Raw genomic sequence first — 17,801 nt, 5'->3', positions numbered from 1 at the left:
GACAATTTAGTAAAGAGAAAAAAAGAGTTAAGGAACTCTCTTAGAAGGAACCAGAAAGAATAATGACTGGGAAATTCAAAAGAACAGTTGAGAGAAATGAAGGACAGAAACAGGTATAGATAATGGAAGTCCTAGGAAATACCTAAAGAAATCACAGAGATAATTTTCTTTAGGATTTAAAAATATATATATATTGAAAGGCCTCATAGAATGTAAAAAGGGATACAATTTCAAAAGCATTGCTTGGTAAATTATGGTGAAATGTTAAAATAGCAAAGTTTCAGCACAGAAAGAACATATCACAGATAAAGAAATGAGTGTCAGTTGACACCAAATTTTTAAATAGTGACTCTAGACACAGGAAAATGAGGGGAATAATTTAGAAGCTAAAGTTTTGCACCCAGCTAAACTGTCTTTAAAAGTGAGAGCATGATCAAATATCCTGAGGTACTGAAAATCTAGGATGTTTGCCACACAAAAGAAGCACATTAAAAACGTTTTCGAGGAAGACCTTTTATAAGAAGGGAACAAATCTTGAAAATGCTGAAGACATATATAAAGTGAAAGAGAATAAATAATGTGGTACACTAAATTTCTAGAGGGTATCAAAAAAAGAGCTTGTCTAGTAAAAAAAGGCATAATCAGTACTTTATAAATATGAAAAGACTAGAATAAACAGAAATAATAAACCAAAGTGATATTAAAATATTGAACTGTCAATACTAAAAAGTTAGTGATTCTCAATCAGGGAAAATGCTGCTCACAGAGGACAACTAGCAATGGCTGGAGCCATTGATGATTTTCACAACTGGACAATGTTACTGGCATCTGGGGTCAGGAATGCTACTCTATAATGCACAGTAAACCACCTCCCGCAAAAGAATTATCCCACCAAATTGCCAATAGTGCCGAGACATTTCACAGATGCTAAAATTAACCACTATGAAGACAGATTTAATGCCTAAAAATTAACATGTATTTTATTTCAACAGACAAGAATTGAAAGAAAAATGATGGGAAAGACATATCAGACAAAGCTAGTAGTTGTTAATATCAGACAAAATAGATTTTAAGACCAAGAATATTTTCTTAGAGATAGAAAAAGTTACTATGAAATAATAGAAAGGTAAGTAAATCAAGGGTATTTAACAAGTCCAAGAATGTATGCACCTATTAAATATCTTCAAACTATTTTAACTAGAATTAAGATAATTGTGGGAAGAAATTTAAATGTTTACCCTGTTTTCATTATTGATAGTTAAACAGACATAGTATCAGTACGGATTTAGCAGATCTAACAAGCCTAACAAAAGGAACACATTTAGAGCAACTAAAAAAATACATGTTTCTCTCAATAACATATGAAGAATTTTTAAAAATCAATTGCATATTAGGTCATAAAGGAAACTTCCAAAATGGAAAGAACAGATGCCATGCAAACAGAATTTTATAACCGTGATTAAGTTTTAAATTAATTACAGCGATAATCTTTTTAAATCCCCACATTTTTAGAAATTTTAAAAGCACACAGACAATAATTCAATGTTAAAGGACTAATGAATACTAAAATTAAAAACTGTGCAGAAATTTAAAACAGTCTTGAAAGCCAAACTTCCTAGATAATGCTAATGATGATCCTGAAGGCAAGCAGGGTCTGAGGGTCCAAGGACATAGACGCCTGAAGCCCACACTGGGGGAGGACAGCCTGAAAACCACTCCGTGATCACCTCAACAGGTTAGCGTCAATCCAAAGAACACAGAAGAGACGAGGTCGTGAAACTGAGGGTGAAAAGCAACGACAGAGAAGAAAGAAAATGCAGCAGAGAAGACCATCAAAACCAAAATTTGCTTCTTTGAAAAATCCAACAAAAGAGGCAAACATTGGGAAAGGGTATCGAGAGGAAAAGAAAAGTTAGGATTATTAACATGATCGGTGAAGCAAGGGATTGGCAGAAAAAGCGGAATCGAATACAAGAAAGTGTCAGCCAAACTATATGATGCCGAATTTGAAAATGTCAACAAAACGTAAAATTTATTAGAAAATATTATTTTCAAGAGTCAGTTGGAAGAATATTTACAGGAATCAATATTCCTGTAACTACAGCACATTTGAAGAAATAGTCTGAACATTCTCACAAAGAAAACACCAAATCAGTTCTGCCAAGTGCTTCAGAAACAGATCGTCCCATTCAGTGAAAACTTTCTACGAAGCTGTTAAAGGAAAGAATATACCTTAAGTTATTCCACAAAACCAAAGCCAAAATCAAGCAAAGACAAATACAGGCCCATTTTGTTCATCAGTGAAAAGCCCCAAGGAAACTATTAATAAAGCAAACTCCTTAGTCCCTATGAAAGGTATGACACCATTCCCAACTTGAGTTTACTCCACGTATGTGAAATAATTTAGCATTACAAAATATATACACACATGTATCACAATATATTAAAGAGAGAAGGGATATTTAGTGGAAATAGTAAAAGCAGTTTATAAAATTTATTATGTTCTAATAAATTAACAATGTAACAGAACACCCATTATCTGATGTGCATGTACTGAAGAACAAAACTCAGCAAGCACCATCGTCAATGGAGAAACATTAGAAGCAATCTCTTTAAAATTATAAATCAGACGAGGGTATTCACTCTCACCATTTCCATTCAACACAGCATGAGAGAACTGAGATCGCACAGTAAGACAAAAAAGAGACTTAGTTGAAAAATACTGTCACTACTTACAGGTATTACATGGAAGTAATAGAATCTACAAATTATTATAAATAATCAGAGTATTTAGCAGTATTCCCAGGTATAAAAAAATGTAAAAGTGAATTTTATTTCTGTCCACCAGCAACAACCAACCAATTCTCTTTCATGGAGGAACTGAAGCTGATAGCATCCTTCCTACTCAGTGGTGGTACTCAGCCCCTGTACCATGCTGGGGACACAACTCACATTGCAGTGTCTGTGAATGCCCTATCCTGGAGCCCATAGAACACAACATGAAAGATGCCCACTAGAGTTGTGCCAAATCTGTTGTCATAGCCAAAGAAGCAGTAAGAGAAAGGCAGGGCGTGAGTGTACATGCTTCCTGGGGAAACCAAAGAATTATTAAGAGATATAGAGCAATGGTTTTCAATGTCGCCTCAGTAAAGTCTACAGCTTTCAACCAAGGGCCTTAAGGACAATTGTTAATATGAGTCTCTGAGTAGCACTATGATTTTTTAAACATTTAGTCAATTATTCTTAAGTACAATATAACAAGACTTATGAAATTAATTTTATTTCCTAAAAATTTATTTATTCTTGTCATAACATTTTTAAATATCATATATGAATACACATAATCAGTATCTACATAAGGACTACCTATGAGAAATTCTTTGTTTCCTATTTCTACTATAAATGTATTTTCCTCATATAAGAGTACTGTAACCAAAAAGTAATTTTTATAGAAGGAAGAAATTGAGGGAAACAGGAAGGAAGGAGAAGAAAGAAGGAATGCCACCCACAGCCCTAATGCTCTTACACAACCTAAGCCAAAATCCGAATTTTTTCAGCCCTTTCCCCTGAGTTCCCAAAGTTTATTGTATCATTCTTATGTCTTCGGGTCCTCATAGCTTAGCTCCCACTTATGAGTGAGAACATATGATGTTCGGTTTCCCATTCCTGAGTTACTTCACTTAGAATAATGGTCTCCAGTTTCATCTAAGTTATAGCAGCACAATTCACAATGGCAAAAATATGGAACCAACCAAATGATGAGTCCGAGTGCTGATTTTACAGCCCATCAATCAATGAGTGGACTTAAAAATGTGGTATATGTATACCATGAAATACTAGTCAGCCATAAAAAGGGACAAGATAATGGCACTTGCAGTAACTCAATTTTTTTTTATTTTTTTTTATTGCATTTTAGGTTTTGGGGTACATGTGAAGAACTTGCAAGATAGTTGCATAGGTACACACGTGGCAGTGTGATTTGCTGCCTTCCTCCCCTTCACCTATATCTAGCATTTCTCCCCCTGCTGTCCCTCCCCTATTCCCCCCAACAGACCCCAGTGTGTAGTGCTCCCCTCCCTGTGTCCATGTGTTCTCATTGTTCAACACCCACCTATGAATGAGAACATGCAGTATTTCATTCTCTGTTCTTGTATCAGTTTGCTCAGAATGATGGTCTCCAGGTTCATCCATGTTCCTACAAAGGACACGAACTCATCTTTTTTATGGCTGCATAGTATTCCATGGTGTATATGTGCCATATTTTCCCTGTCCAGTCTATCATCGATGGGCATTTGGGTTGGTTCCACGTCTTTGCTATTGCAAGCAGTGCTGCAACGAACATTCGTGTGCATGTGTCCTTATAGTAGAATGATTTATAATCCTTTGGATATATACCCAGTAATGGGATTGCTGGGTCAAATGGAATTTCTATTTCTAGGTCCTTGAGGAATCACCACACTGCCTTTCACAATGGTTGAGCTAATTTACACTCCCACCAGCAGTGTAAAAGTGCTATTTCTCCACATTCTCTCCAGCATCTGATTTTAAGGACAAGTTTTCTGAATTCATTCTGGGATTTCTGGAATTGGCTACCTATTTTGATTATAATTAAAGACACGAATAACTCCCTTTCCAGTAATAAAAACAGCACTGATAGTCCATGGCATAATGTTTCAGCATTAGAAATGTACGGGGAGAGACCCTGATGAAGATGGAGACACTGAGACCCTAAATTCTGCTGAGTTTTCTTTGCCAGTAGAAGCAGACTCTCCACCCCCATCTGAGGGAATAACTTTGTATTCCCTGAAAATACTGTAATGGCCTCCCCTGAGGCAGTTGCCATGCAAAACAATATTGCTTCTCCTCAGGACTCACCCTTAACACCCTTCTTTGGTTCTAGACATATAACTAGACTCAGGTCCCATAAGACCCCTAAAAGTGGGGTACAAAATGTAACCCACGAGGAGATGCACCACATTTCAAAAACACTACTTGAGTTTTCTAACTTATATGATAGAAATCCAGAAAATATGTGTGGGAATTGATATTAGAGGTGTGCGGTAATGGTGAAAGGAACAAAAATTTGGATTAGGCTGAACTTATTAATATAGGCTCACTAAGCAGAGATTCTGTGTTTAGGGCTGCGATTCAGGAAGATAGAAATGGCTCCAGCACTTCACTTAGTTAACTGGCTGAAATGTAGACCAAAAAGTGGCTTAGGCCAAAAGACCTTGAACTGCAAGACCTGCCTTGATATACAGTAGAAATTAACTCAAAGGCTTAGGGAGACTAGAATGTTAGAGGGAATTTGTCATTTAAGACCTCACCCACCATGGGAAGGTCCAAAGGACACACCTTGCACCTTGACCGTGAGGAATACATTTGTGAGGGGAGCCTCAGCATACAAGAAGAGCTCTGGCATTGCTTTTCCCTGAAGGCCAGACCTTACAGTTGGAGCTGCAGCTGCTGAATCAGGATACATAAATGCCATGAAAGTACTGGGATCCCAAGGGTGGCAGGGACAAAGGGGAGACACTCAACCAACAAAGCCAAGGTGGGCACAGTTACTCTAACAGACAGCAGAGCCAAGGCAGCACTCAGAAGAGTCAGACTCCTGTGGATCTATGGTGTTGGCTACTTGATCATGAAACTCCTAGAAGTGAAATTGATAGGAAGCCTACTAAACTGTTATTGATTTGTATGAGCAGGAAAGTTCAAGGTCAAGTGAACAAAAATCTAATTCGAATCATAAAAACAGAGAGCCTTGGCCCCTCAATCGAGTCTCAGTCTTGAGCCAGTTTACAGACCCAGAACCCCTTGAATAAAGGGGAGACTGGGCCCCCTTGAGAAAGGACCCCAGTACACTGTTGAAAGTATTTCTCCCAGTCTTCTCCAAAGGGACCTAAGGGCTTTCACCAGGGTAACTGTACATTGAGGAAAAAGAAGTAATCAGAACTTTCAGGAACTTAGGGCACTAACTCTGAACTGACATTGATCTGTTCAGAAGCAATATTGCACTCCCAGAGAGATGGCAGAAATTAGTGCCATCATCAAGGACATGAAAGATGTGGGAATGGTGATTCTCACCACACCCCCATTGAACTCTGCTATTTGGCCTGTGCTGAAGAAAGATCTTGAATAACAGTGAAGCATTATAAGCTTAACGGAGAGGTGATTCGAATTGCAGCTGCTGTGCCAGATGTGGTTTCAATGCTTGAGCAAATGAACACACCTCCTGGTCCTGGGCTGCGATCATCAGTCTGTTCCTATCCCAAATCGGGCTGGCTTCTGCTCTTGACAAGTCTGAGTACTGGGTTTACATACCAGCTCTGGGGGCCTGGCAGAAAGGATGGCACCCTGGCAGCTGTGGGGTTGGAGGGTTAAGGGGGAGGCCCAAGATAGGGAGCTGGAGCCTCCAGGGAAAACCAAGAATGTCAGGGAGGCCACCAGCCCCACAGATGAGAGAAGCAGCCATGGATGTCCAGTCTCCAAGAGGTGCCTGGGGTGAGAAGAAGCATGGGCTGTCCTGACAAAGAATAGGGGGAGTTGGGGAGACAGGGCTGGAGGCAACCAAAAAACAGAATGGAATCCCCTAGGATAGGCAAGGTGCCAGGAAAGATGTGGAGGGGAGGAAAAGAGCAGTCAACAGGGTGGGCAAGAGTTAAGAGTGGCAGCATTGGGCAAACCAAGCAGGGCACAGTGTTCAGGAAGAAGAGCTCTGAGAAGCAGAGAAGAGAGATGCAGTCAGGGCTCAGTCACGGAAAGAGAAGTGACAAGAGGAGCGGGAGCCCTGCGGAAGAAGGAGGCTAGCAGGAAGGGAGGGTGAGCGAGGGAAAGGCTAGGGACAAAACCAAGGAAGCACTTCTGTCTTGTGTTTAAGAGGAAAGAAACCCTGTGCCTATTCACAAGTTGAAGGGAAGAGACAAGCCAAACCAAGAGGAAGAGGCTAAGGACCCTGGGGAGGAAAGGGACTAGGGAAGAGGTGGGACATAGGGATGCCCAGCCTGGCCAGGCAGAGGAGGAATGTCCCAATGCCACTGGGAAGTAGGAACCCTGGGGCAGCCAGGGTAAGATCTAGAGTAGTTGAGACAAGGGGCTCTGCAGACCCAAAACACCATCTTGATATCACAAAAGCACAAAATGCATAAGGAAGGTGAGGGTGAAGGACAAGGAGATTTCAGAAACAAAGATAATATCACTAAAAAAATCCACAGAGAAAACAGTATGTCCATGCAGAATATTTATTGTAACTGTTTCCACTATAGCCACGTGTTTTAACAGCATATCCGATGTATATTTTAACAGGGAGCCACATCACCACAGGTAGCTTTGATTATGTAATCAACACGTTAACTTTCCCTACACATGTACATCAAACGTGAATGGCTGGATCTGCAAGTTACCCATCCTCCTTTAAACTACCTGAAAACTACCCCGTATTTCATTTTGCATTTTCTAGGCAGTATCTTTCCACGCTCTTTAAAACAGATGCCGGAGCTTTGGAAGAGTGGAAATGCAAGCATTTACATACAATATGATGAGAAGTGTTTCATGATATACAAATTGATATAGTACAGGTTTTTATTGTGTAGAAAAATAAACTTACAGTGAATAAATAAACAGCTTTATATGTCAAGTTATATATGGAGTATAAAAAGTAGTTACTATATAACATATGCATATATATTAAAATGTGTGTGTTCTACAGTACAAATATACTATATGCTTAAATATTTCACGTGACAGAAGGTTATTTCATCTGTTTTCAGCTCTGTGTATTAAGATATAAGTCACAGTCGGGGTCTGAACTGGACTCTGGAGACCCTGGGATTCTCCTCCCATTCCAAGGATAGACACACCAGCAGAGCCTCGGCCCTCCATCCAAGGCTGACTCACACTGCAAAGATAAGACCAAGGTCAAGAGCAGCAGATGACAAGCTGACAGGGAAAGTAGAGCCATAGCTGGCCCCTTTATCAGTGCAGCCGAGCACTGCGGAGCCAAGCCAAGAGCCCCAGCTGTGCAGGCAAACCCAACACCCTCCTGGACAGTGGCCGAGTGGCATGTGCAGTAATGACTCCCCACACGTGTTAAACAGTACAGTATGCACACAGCTATCTGCTTCATAGCCCGATATCAGGGGAGCCCAACCCAGAGGGAGCCTGTCCCATGCATGCCCCACTGTTCATTGCCTGTGAAGCAGGGCCTAGTCCTCAGTTTCTCCTGGTAAAATCCAGAGAACCTGTACTATACTAAGGCCTAAAGCACTCCTCAGCACGATGTCTGGGTCTGTTTGATCTCATTTATTATCTGCCAAGCCATAGAAATACTGGTTTTATTAGACAGTTCCTTTTTCTTTGTCAGGGAGAAAAAAGTAGAAGAGCTGTCCAAATAGATACTTGCTTTCCTAAGTTAAGTTTGTTCCCTTTCTCTCTTGAATAGGTGAGGAACCCAAGATGCCAGCGTTAGGGCACCTAGGAAAGTTTTCTATAGCTATTGGCTTGCTGAGTGATGGAGCTCAGGCTTAGCCCGAAGGCCCCAGGTCCAGCACAGGTTTTCATCCTCTGGCTGTGACACGTTGACCTAGCTGCCCCAGGCTCCCAGAGGAGTGGATCTGGCTCAGTACAGCCAGTTCTAGTGTCTTCTTGGGAGTGGACAGTCTTTGCCGTGAATGATCATGGCTTGGCAGGCACGTAGGGCAGTAGTCCCCTTCCCCTAACAGGCCACACTGGCAAGGACACCTACCTGTTTGGGGTGATAAAATCCATTCCTGTTGCAGTTTGGCAGATAAAATCTGTAAACTCGTTCTCCTGTTGACTCCTCGATCTTGGCTAAATTATCTAGGACTCTGTAAAGTTCTCTTCGGCAGGGCTCCTAAGAGAATAACTTGGCATTAGCATATATAACAAGAGAAAGTGAATCATCAGCCTAGACGACTGATGGAAGAGGTTTTACAGAAGCAGGAGTGACCCTACGATCTGGCCAAGGGGTCGTGGGACTAGGTGTCATGTGATGTGCCCCATCTGGGCCTCTTTTCTCCACCTGTGGTTAGTCTCTGTCTTGAGTTGTTCAGATGAAGAACAAGAACACCATTTTCTCCCTCACCAATCACTCTCAACACCTGCGCAGAGACATCCCCTGGCCATAGCCTCTCTGATACCACAAAACTCCTCCCACTGCCCCTGCCACCTACTGAATACTTCTGGCTGCAGCCATCTGGCTAGAAGAAGAGTGGGCATAGCTCTTAATTAGGAATTTAGCAGAGGAGATTTCCAGATTTTGCACATCTCTGCCATCTATAAGGTTATTTTACATAAACTAAATCCATTGAGGATTAAGGCATCCATCCGGATAATTTAACGCTCCTCCATTTATTGTTATTCTCAGATGAAATTCTGAAGTGTTGAGAACATGGTTTAATCCTCCCTTTTTCTGGGTGGGCATGTTTGTGGAAGTAATTGTTTTTCTCTCATTTGAAGTCACGCCGACTTTGATTCTCTGTCGCCCTCAAGTGGTAGAATTCAGAACAGACGTCAATTAAGATGAGTTGATGTTTAACGAGTTCAGAGTTTCAGTTTGGGAACATAGAAGGTTCTGCAGGTAGATACTGGTCGCGGTTGCAGAATACTGGGCATTAATTACTATTACTTAATGCCACTGAAACCTGTGCTTTAAAATAGCTGAAACAGTACATTTTATGTTATGTCTATTTTATGAGAATGTTTTTAAAGGGAGGCAAATGATACAATGAGGGTGAGAGCAGTTAGGCCCTTGTGCTAAGTTTTGGAACAATGTAACTCAATGCTCCCACGCTCTTATTTACAGAGGAGCTCAGAGACATGAAGTAACGTATCATCAGGAACTACATTTTCTTTGCATCCAGGGGCTTCTCCCTTAAAAGTCCTTGTGTTCACAGCTTGACAAAGTTTGACTGAAAAAGATCCCCTAGGTTTTGGGGGAAAAGCATTTCTTTCCAGGGCCTCAGGACCAGGTAGGAGTAGACCAGGCCTGCTTGTCACAGCAGACTCAAGCTACAGCCTCTGACAGGAGAGTTCCCACCACCCACCTTCTGGGCCTCACCTTTGAATTATTGTTGGTAATTTCGATTTCCGTCCTGCTGTCAGCCTGTAGAGAAGAGGAAGGCCGACGGGTATTGGCTCTGAGTTCCTCCCCAGGCGTATCCATGTCATCTGGAAGGAAAACATTACAGATCCCATGAGCCCTCCCAAAGCATCTGCACCTCTCAGGTCTCCACTAGATCACTTCCTGCCCTCGAAACCAGGCTGGGACATGAGGATGGCCACGTTCCTTAACCAGATTTTCACTGACTCTCACTTTAAATGACTTTGTAATGGTTTCCAGGAAGAGTGACGACCCAACAGCAATGCCAGCTCCATTCCTGACAACAGTAAGTTTCAGGGCCTGGCAAGGGCGCCCAATGTTTCTGCTTTTAAAGCAGCAGGGGAGGGGAGCAACATACACATTTGCTGAGGCTGAGAACAACCCTAATGAAGCCAGGCAGGATTCGAGTTCAATTCTTAACAGCATTCGTGGGGAGCCTCAAAACCTCCGCTTCCCCATCCTTAAAATGGAGATTTTACTAATATCCCTGAGTAGATGGTAGAGTTCGTCTTGACAGAAGTGGGACCTAGACTGCAGTTCTCCTGACCCAAAGTACTACGCCCTTCTATTTTGGGGCCCCCGCCTTCCCACATCCTAAGGGACTTCTCTACAACCTCCCACCACCATGCCAAGAGGATACAGTCTAAATGTGCATGAACAGAATCAGCAAACTGGCTATAAGGGATCCCCTGCAGAAATCCATCTCCTTGAGGATCAGTGAGACAACTCCATTTCATTTCCTCTAAAGGGCAGAGAATCCGCAGGAAAACCCTGTTCCCTCCTTGGAAGGGTCACTCACTCCCACACAGATTCCTGTCAGGGTATGGAAGTCCTGATTCCTCCAAAAATGGCTCAGGACGTGCAAGCAACCCAGATGAGGAGATAGGGGCTAGGGTAGAGAAAGAGGCATTTCCTCCACTTCCCACTACAAACAAATCCCTGCTTAAATCCAGGAAAGAACCTGATTGTCATGTTCTTAGGGGACAACATACACATCAAACATTGTTTTTCTATGGCAATGAATGGAAGTGAAGCTTTTAGCCTCAACTCTCACATTATGTTCTGTAAACATCTGGGAAGCACATATTGTATCCAGGACGTATATTACAAAGGACATTCCAAACACCTCCTGGGGAGGCCAGCAGGAGGGATTCCCTTCTTAGGCCTTCCCGGATGCTCCAGCCACTGGAGCTGCCCAAGCGCTGGCAGGGAGACTGGTGGGGGTCCCAGGGTCGCACCCCAACTGCGGAGGCAGCCCCACCTCCCCCCTCTACTCTTGCCGTCTGGGTCTCTAAGGCTCACTGGACTACCAGGGCTAAGTGCGAGCTTCCTCTCTGAGTCTCCACGAAGATGTGTGTGCCCTGGAACATCTTTCTTCCTTCTCCTGGGGCATGTCCTGTCAAGACCATGCAATGATCGGTCTTCACTGGGTGACACAGCTCCTTCCCCAACTAGATGCTCTGGTTTCAAGCTCTAGCTGCAGACAAGCCCATGCAGTTTCCAGCCCCACTCAGCAGTTAGGGGAGTGGGCACAGGAGGTGCCGGCAGGGCAGGAGGTACCGGGCGGGGACGGGACTGCGGTACCTGTAGCCTCCGCTCGGGCAGACTTCTGAATGCAGACGCCCTTGCCGAGGAGGAGGGAGCGCAGCGGTTTCTTCTCCCCCGGCGGCGGTTGGCAAGTGAGTCCCTGGGCGCAGCGTGCAGTTTTCACGCCGCACGATTCTCCCAGAGTCAGGGCGCACACCGGGCAGCAATCGCAGCTGGCGTACCGGGTGACCTCCAGGCACGAGTCGGGCACCGGATCGCAGTTCGTGAGCTTCTCGGGGGGGCAAGGCTCACACTGCCACCGAGCGCCAGCTGTCACCTGGGCAGTCAGCAGGAGGAGGACCGGCCAGACGCCGGCAGCGAGGACCTCTAACATCTCCAGGCGGGGGCAGCAGACCCAGCCGATGCTCTCTGGGAGGGTGGCGCGGAGGCAGATACTCACTGGATGGGATGCCAGTGGCCTATGCTTGCTGGACACAGCGCACGCCTTATAAAGGACACAGGTGACGCCACTTGCACCAAGAGGTTAATGATTGGCAGCGCGGCACGCTAGGAGCCGGGAGTTCAAATTAAGTTTGTTTTGCTTGTGCGCCCAAGGCCCTACGCAAACTTTCGGTGGGAGGAGGGAAAATGGTTTTGATTTCAAACTGTTTGTCCCGTTGTTAGGGGGGTTCAGGCCCTGAGTTAAAGTCCAGTTCTAAGAAGCACACAGCTGGGAGGGGGATGGCGTTTGTTTTTGTTACAAAGACAGCCCAGGCCTAGCTGGCCAGGCTTTTTAATTGACACAGAGAAAGGAACATCAGCCCACCCAGCAGTTGTCAAATGCAGAAACCAAGGCCCTGAGTGAGGGAAGAGATGCGGTTAGAATCCAGGTCTCTGCATGTTTTCTGTGGAAAAGCCTAGAACTGCTTCTCTTTCAGCAGGCAGCGGGGGGGGGGAAGCCTCCAACCTATTTAAAGAAAAAATACAGTTCATCCTAGGGCTCCGCCACCTCCCCAATCTCATTCTACCTCCAGGGGCCTTTCAGCTCTTTAGAGGGGCAGCAGTTAAGAAAGTCTACCAAGGCTTCGTTAGCAGTGAGCCAGGACCCAGGGCACCCATGACTTTCAGGCATAGGCCAGACACTTATCAGTAGCAAAGACAAAGGTGTTCTCTTTAAAATTCTCATTTCTTCGATATTCTCTTTCACATGGAAGAAATCACAAGATAAAAAATCTTTCAAAGAAAGTGAGAAACAGGCTCATCTCCAGGAGCTGCAGGCTCTCCCCAGCACCCTCTCCGTGGCCTTCCAGTGGAGAGCTGTGATCAGGGAGTGTGCCACGCTCCAGGCCTGCCCCTTGGCCACTTCTGTGAACCCCAAGCCCCACACTTTCCCACCCACCTGCCACCATCTTTGCCTCCCATTCCAGGCACTGGTAACTGGGAAATTGGAGGTGGCTTTTCCAGCCCCTTGTTTTACAGAGGAGAACACTGAGGCCAGAGAAGGAATGATATTGCCAGATCGAAGTCACAGAGGCTATAATGGCGCATCCTGGAAGAGAATTCACATTTCTGATGCCCACCTGTTTACTGTAAGCAAGCCCTAAGTTAATGCCTTTCTCAGTAATCTGGCTAAATCACTCTAAAACGGCAGAGCATTGCTGAAACATCTCAAGTGACAGTCATTCTTACATTCGAGGAAATGACCCCTCCTGCTTCCTTCAGGGCAGGTGTAGGTGAAAATAATAACTGTCCTGAAATTCTGAAGCTGGGCTAGAGATGTCTGTCCCAACAATGCCACTTTCAGCCGTTTATCCTACAGATGATGAGACAGACATAAGAGATCATTTTACACATATGTGAAAAAATACATGAGCCAATCTCTATTCTGAAGTCATACTGCAAACAACTTAAACGCCCATCTCTAGGTGCTGGATACGTAAACCCTGGGGCGTCCTTCCACTGGAAGATAGACAGCCATCAACAAGAAAGAGCAACTCTGATTTTCCGATAGAGAAAAATCTCTAAAATAAGTAAAGTGATTCAACTTAAGTAAAATCTCCGAGCTAAGTACAAACGAGAAAGTACAGAATGTGGTTCTGTTTGTGTACAATAAAAGTAAGATGGATGTATGTGACTGATTCTACATTTATTGAATGTCTTGAGAGGAATACATAAGAAATTAATAGCAATTACTTCTAGTGGCTGGTGGTGAAAAATGGGACGGACATATAGACTGGTTTTCCTCACATACCCTTTTTTAATCTTCTGAATTTGTAAATGTACTTAAACTGTCTATTACACTGTCAATCTAAAGAACAACCAAGTTAGCCGGGCATGGTGGCTCACGCCTATAATCCCAGCACTTTGGGAGGCCGAGGCGGGTGGATCACGAGATCAAGAGATCGAGACCATCCTGGTCAACATGGTGAAACCCCGTCTCTACTAAAAATACAAAAAATTAGCTGGGCATGGTGGCGCGTGCCTGTAATCCCAGCTACTCAGGAGGCTGAGGCAGGAGAATTGCCTGAACCCAGGAGGTGGAGGTTGCGGTGAGCTGAGATCGCACCATTGCACTCCAGCCTGGGTAACAAAAGCGAAACTCCGTCTCAAAAAAAAGAAAAACCGAGTCAAAATTAATTGCTGACCTCTTTTTCTCACCACTTTCCTGTTTCTGTGGCCTTCAGGAAGTGACTTGGATTTGCTAAGCTGGCGTTTGTCCTACCTGTAAAGTCTCTGAAGAGTAACGCCTCTCGGGTCTCCTGCAGCAAGCAGAACACCGTCAGTGAGGCCATTGCAGTAGGAAGTTTATGATTATTTGTCATTTTTTTTTTTTTTTTTACAGAGTAGAGTTTGGTGTTTGGTAAAGGATCTGACCAACGTTTTGAATTTTTTGACATTATTTTTAGGGTCGATCGCTAAGCAATTTCATTTCCGGAAGAAGAATGTGTGCTCCGGATTTTCTTTCTGACTTCCTTAGCTTGCGATCAGTGCCCACACTTGAAATGTTTTCTTAACAGTAAAGAGGCAATTCTCTGGTAAATATTTGGAGGCCACCTGCTGCGTGCTGGGCAGTGCACTCGGCCCTGGACGGCTGTGTACTTGCTCAGTGTTCATCCCACCCATCCTCCCTGAGGTCTCACTTGTCCTGCACGTAGTGGAAATTCCTCCCCCCAAGGATCGATTGCCCAAATGTTTCCCTTGCTTGCCTCATAGCGATAGCAAACCAAACAGCCCCGAATCAAGACAGAGCCCGCCTCCTACTCCTGACCCTCTGTCAACACAGATGGAGCCAGACCCCTCTCTCCCTGTCTGTGTAGGCCGTCTGTCCATCTGTCCATCCCGTGTGGGAGTGAGCTGCCCTGCCCTGGCAGGTCGGAGTCACAGGCCCCACTGCCCCCGGCAGGGGTCACAGCCTGGCCTCTTTTTGGTGCTCTGACTCTCACGGCTAGCTGGGCAAGCTGGGCAAGCACCCAAGGAAGACATGAAAAGAGGTGCATCTCTCAGCTCTGCGAAATGCAGGGTAGGCCCTCAGAGAGAAACCTCCTGACCTACTGCACCTCAGCCTCAGCTGGACTGACACTAGCCCCATGGCTGTGGTCTTGCTGATCTCAGTGCCTGAACTTCCATCACCCTATTATGCTCTTCAAGTCCATGGTCTCTTCCATCTATCCCAGAAGCTCTTTGTCCCAGAAGCTCTTTCTTTCAGGACTCTATGCTGACATCCTCCACCTCCCGCAGCCACCCCTTCAGGGTGAATTGCTCTTTTTTCCAGCTTTCCAGCTTCTCCATCTCAAGCTCCCAAGCTTCTGTCTGCATTCTTTTCCTCACCCAACAGTGAGTGCAGCGGAGCAGGGGGGAAGGGTACCCTTCCAATGTGGGGCAGGTGTGAGAGAAAGGGGTGATGGGATGCCTTACTCTGAGCCCCAATATTGCCCCCTTCTAGCAGGAGGGTGGTCTGTCAAGGGCTACTTGCAACCTCACCCTTACGATAAATGAGGTAGGAAGAGACAGCAGGTCTATTCGTTTCTGGGAACATCTCCATAAGCTGCTGGCCATGGCTGGTTTTGGAGGGTAAGTGGGCTTCTCCTAACCAGCAAAGGATGGGGTGTGCAATGTGAGAGAACAGAGATGATGGTGGGGTGATAGCAGACAGCTGGGAAGAGTGCAGTGTGCTCAGGTAAGAGCCAGTAGTTCTTCCTCCCTGGGAGCTGGAATAACAGGCAGGGAGTGACAGGGGAGCAGCCAGGGGAGCAGGCACAAAGAGACCTGGAGGCTGTGCAAAGGGATTTAGGCTCCTTGTTAGGGCAGCAGGACACCACCACAGAGGTACAAGCAGGCTAAGAGAGTGGACATCATTCCAAAGGAGGTTCTGAGTCAGGCACAGTGGCTCATGCCTATAATTCCAACGCAGAGAGGATGATGTGGAAGAATCATTTGAGGCCAGGAAAAATTTGAGACCGGCCTGGGTGACAAAGCATGACCCTGTCTCTACAAAAAAAATAATAATAATAATTGGCCAGGTGTGGTGGCACATGACTGTAGTCCAAGCTGCTCAGGAGGCTGAGGTGAGAAGATCACTTGAACCCTAGAGTTTGAGGCTACAATGAACTATGATTGCACCACTGCACTCCAGCCTCGATGGCAGAGTGAGACCCTGTCTAAAGAAAGAGGGGCGGGGGATAGAAAGAAAGAAAGAGTGGAAGAAAGGCAGGAAGGAGAGAGAGGAAGGAAGGAAAGAAGGAAGGAAGGAAGGAAGGAAGGAAGGAAGGAAGGAAGGAAGGAAGGAAGGAAGGAAGGAAGGTTGGTTCTGAAAGATCACCAGGGAGGGAGTAGGTGCCTGGGGACCCCTTATTCCTCCACCCTTCCTAGCACCAACCAAACACCCAGACAGAAGCTGAGGATCAGCCATGAAGGAGGCAGAACCTCACCCTCAAAGAACTAGAGGAGCCTAAAAAGGCTGAGAATACCAAAATCAGAACGCCTCTCCCTCTACAGGGGATTACAATTCCTCATCAGCAATGGAACAAGGCCTGATGGAGAAGGACTGTGTTCCATTACCAGAAGTAGGCTTCAGAAGGTGGATGATAAGAAACTTCTGGGAGTTAAATGAACTTGTTCTAACCCAATGCAAAGAAACTAAAAACTTTGAAAAAAGGTTTGATGAAATGCTAACAAGAATAGACAATATAGAGAGGACTATAAATGAATTAACGGAGTTGAAAAACACAACACGAGAACTTCATGAAATATGCACAAGTTTTAACAGCTGAACTGATCAAGCAGAAGAAAGGATATCAAAGGTCGAAGACCAACTTAATGAAATAAAACGAGAAGGCAAGAATAGAAAAAAAAGGATAAAAAGGAATGAGCAAAGTCTCCAAGAAATATGGAACTATGTGAAAAGACCTAATCTACGTTTGATAGGTGTACCTGAATGCAACAAAGAGAATTAATCCAAGCTGAAAAATACCCTTCAGAATATTATTCAGGAAAACTTTCCCAACCTCGCAAGGCAGGACAATATTCAAGTCAGGTAATGCAGAGAACACCACAAAGATATTCTTCAAGAAGAGCAACCCCAAAGCACATGATCGTTAGATCCACCAAGGTTGAAATGAAGGAGAAAATACTAAGGGCAGCCCGGGAGAAAGGTCAGGTTACCCATAAAGGGAAGCCCATCAGACTCACAGCAGATCTCTCAGCAGAAACCCTACAAGCCAGAAGAGAGTGGGGGCCAATATTCGACATCCTTAAAGGAAAGAACTTTCAGCCCAGAATTTCATATCCAGCCAAACTAAGCTTCACAGGCGAAGGAAAAATAAAATCTTTTATGAACAAGCAAGTACTCAGAGATTTTATTACCACCAGGCCTGCTTTACAAGAGCTTCTGAAAGAAGCATTATACATAGAAAGGAAAAATCAGTATTAGCCTTTCCAAAAATATACGGAAAAGTAAAGAGCATCAACATAATGAAGAATTTATATCAACTAATGGGCAAAACAGCCAGCTAACATCAAATGGCGTATTCCTAAATTTAAATCGACTAAATCCCCCAATCAAAAGATACAGCCAAAACCCATCGGTATGCTGCATCCAGATCCATCTCACATGCAAGCATACATAAAGACTCAAAACAAAGGGATGGAGAAAGAT

At 44.5% G+C, this 17,801-nt stretch overlaps 1 protein-coding gene across 1 annotated transcript; it reads right to left on the bottom strand.

The window, feature by feature from the left end:
• Window positions 1-7,227: 7,227 nt before the first annotated feature.
• Window positions 7,228-14,439, bottom strand: IGFBP1 (insulin like growth factor binding protein 1). Its single transcript, XM_002751403.6, has 5 exons — window positions 14,306-14,439; window positions 11,705-12,177; window positions 10,079-10,188; window positions 8,744-8,872; window positions 7,228-7,897 (listed from the first exon to the last, which is right to left on the bottom strand). Exons 1-5 carry the CDS (start codon window positions 14,437-14,439, stop codon window positions 7,766-7,768), a joined length of 978 nt encoding a protein of 325 aa, XP_002751449.3. The 3' UTR covers window positions 7,228-7,765.
• Between the last annotated feature and the right edge of the window lie 3,362 nt (window positions 14,440-17,801).

This window comes from Callithrix jacchus, chromosome 11 (genome assembly GCF_049354715.1).
Source record: "Callithrix jacchus isolate 240 chromosome 11, calJac240_pri, whole genome shotgun sequence".
Taxonomy (NCBI): domain Eukaryota; kingdom Metazoa; phylum Chordata; class Mammalia; order Primates; family Cebidae; genus Callithrix; species Callithrix jacchus.
Note: the sequence above shows the minus strand (reverse complement) of the source record. Positions and strands in the feature narration are given on the sequence as shown.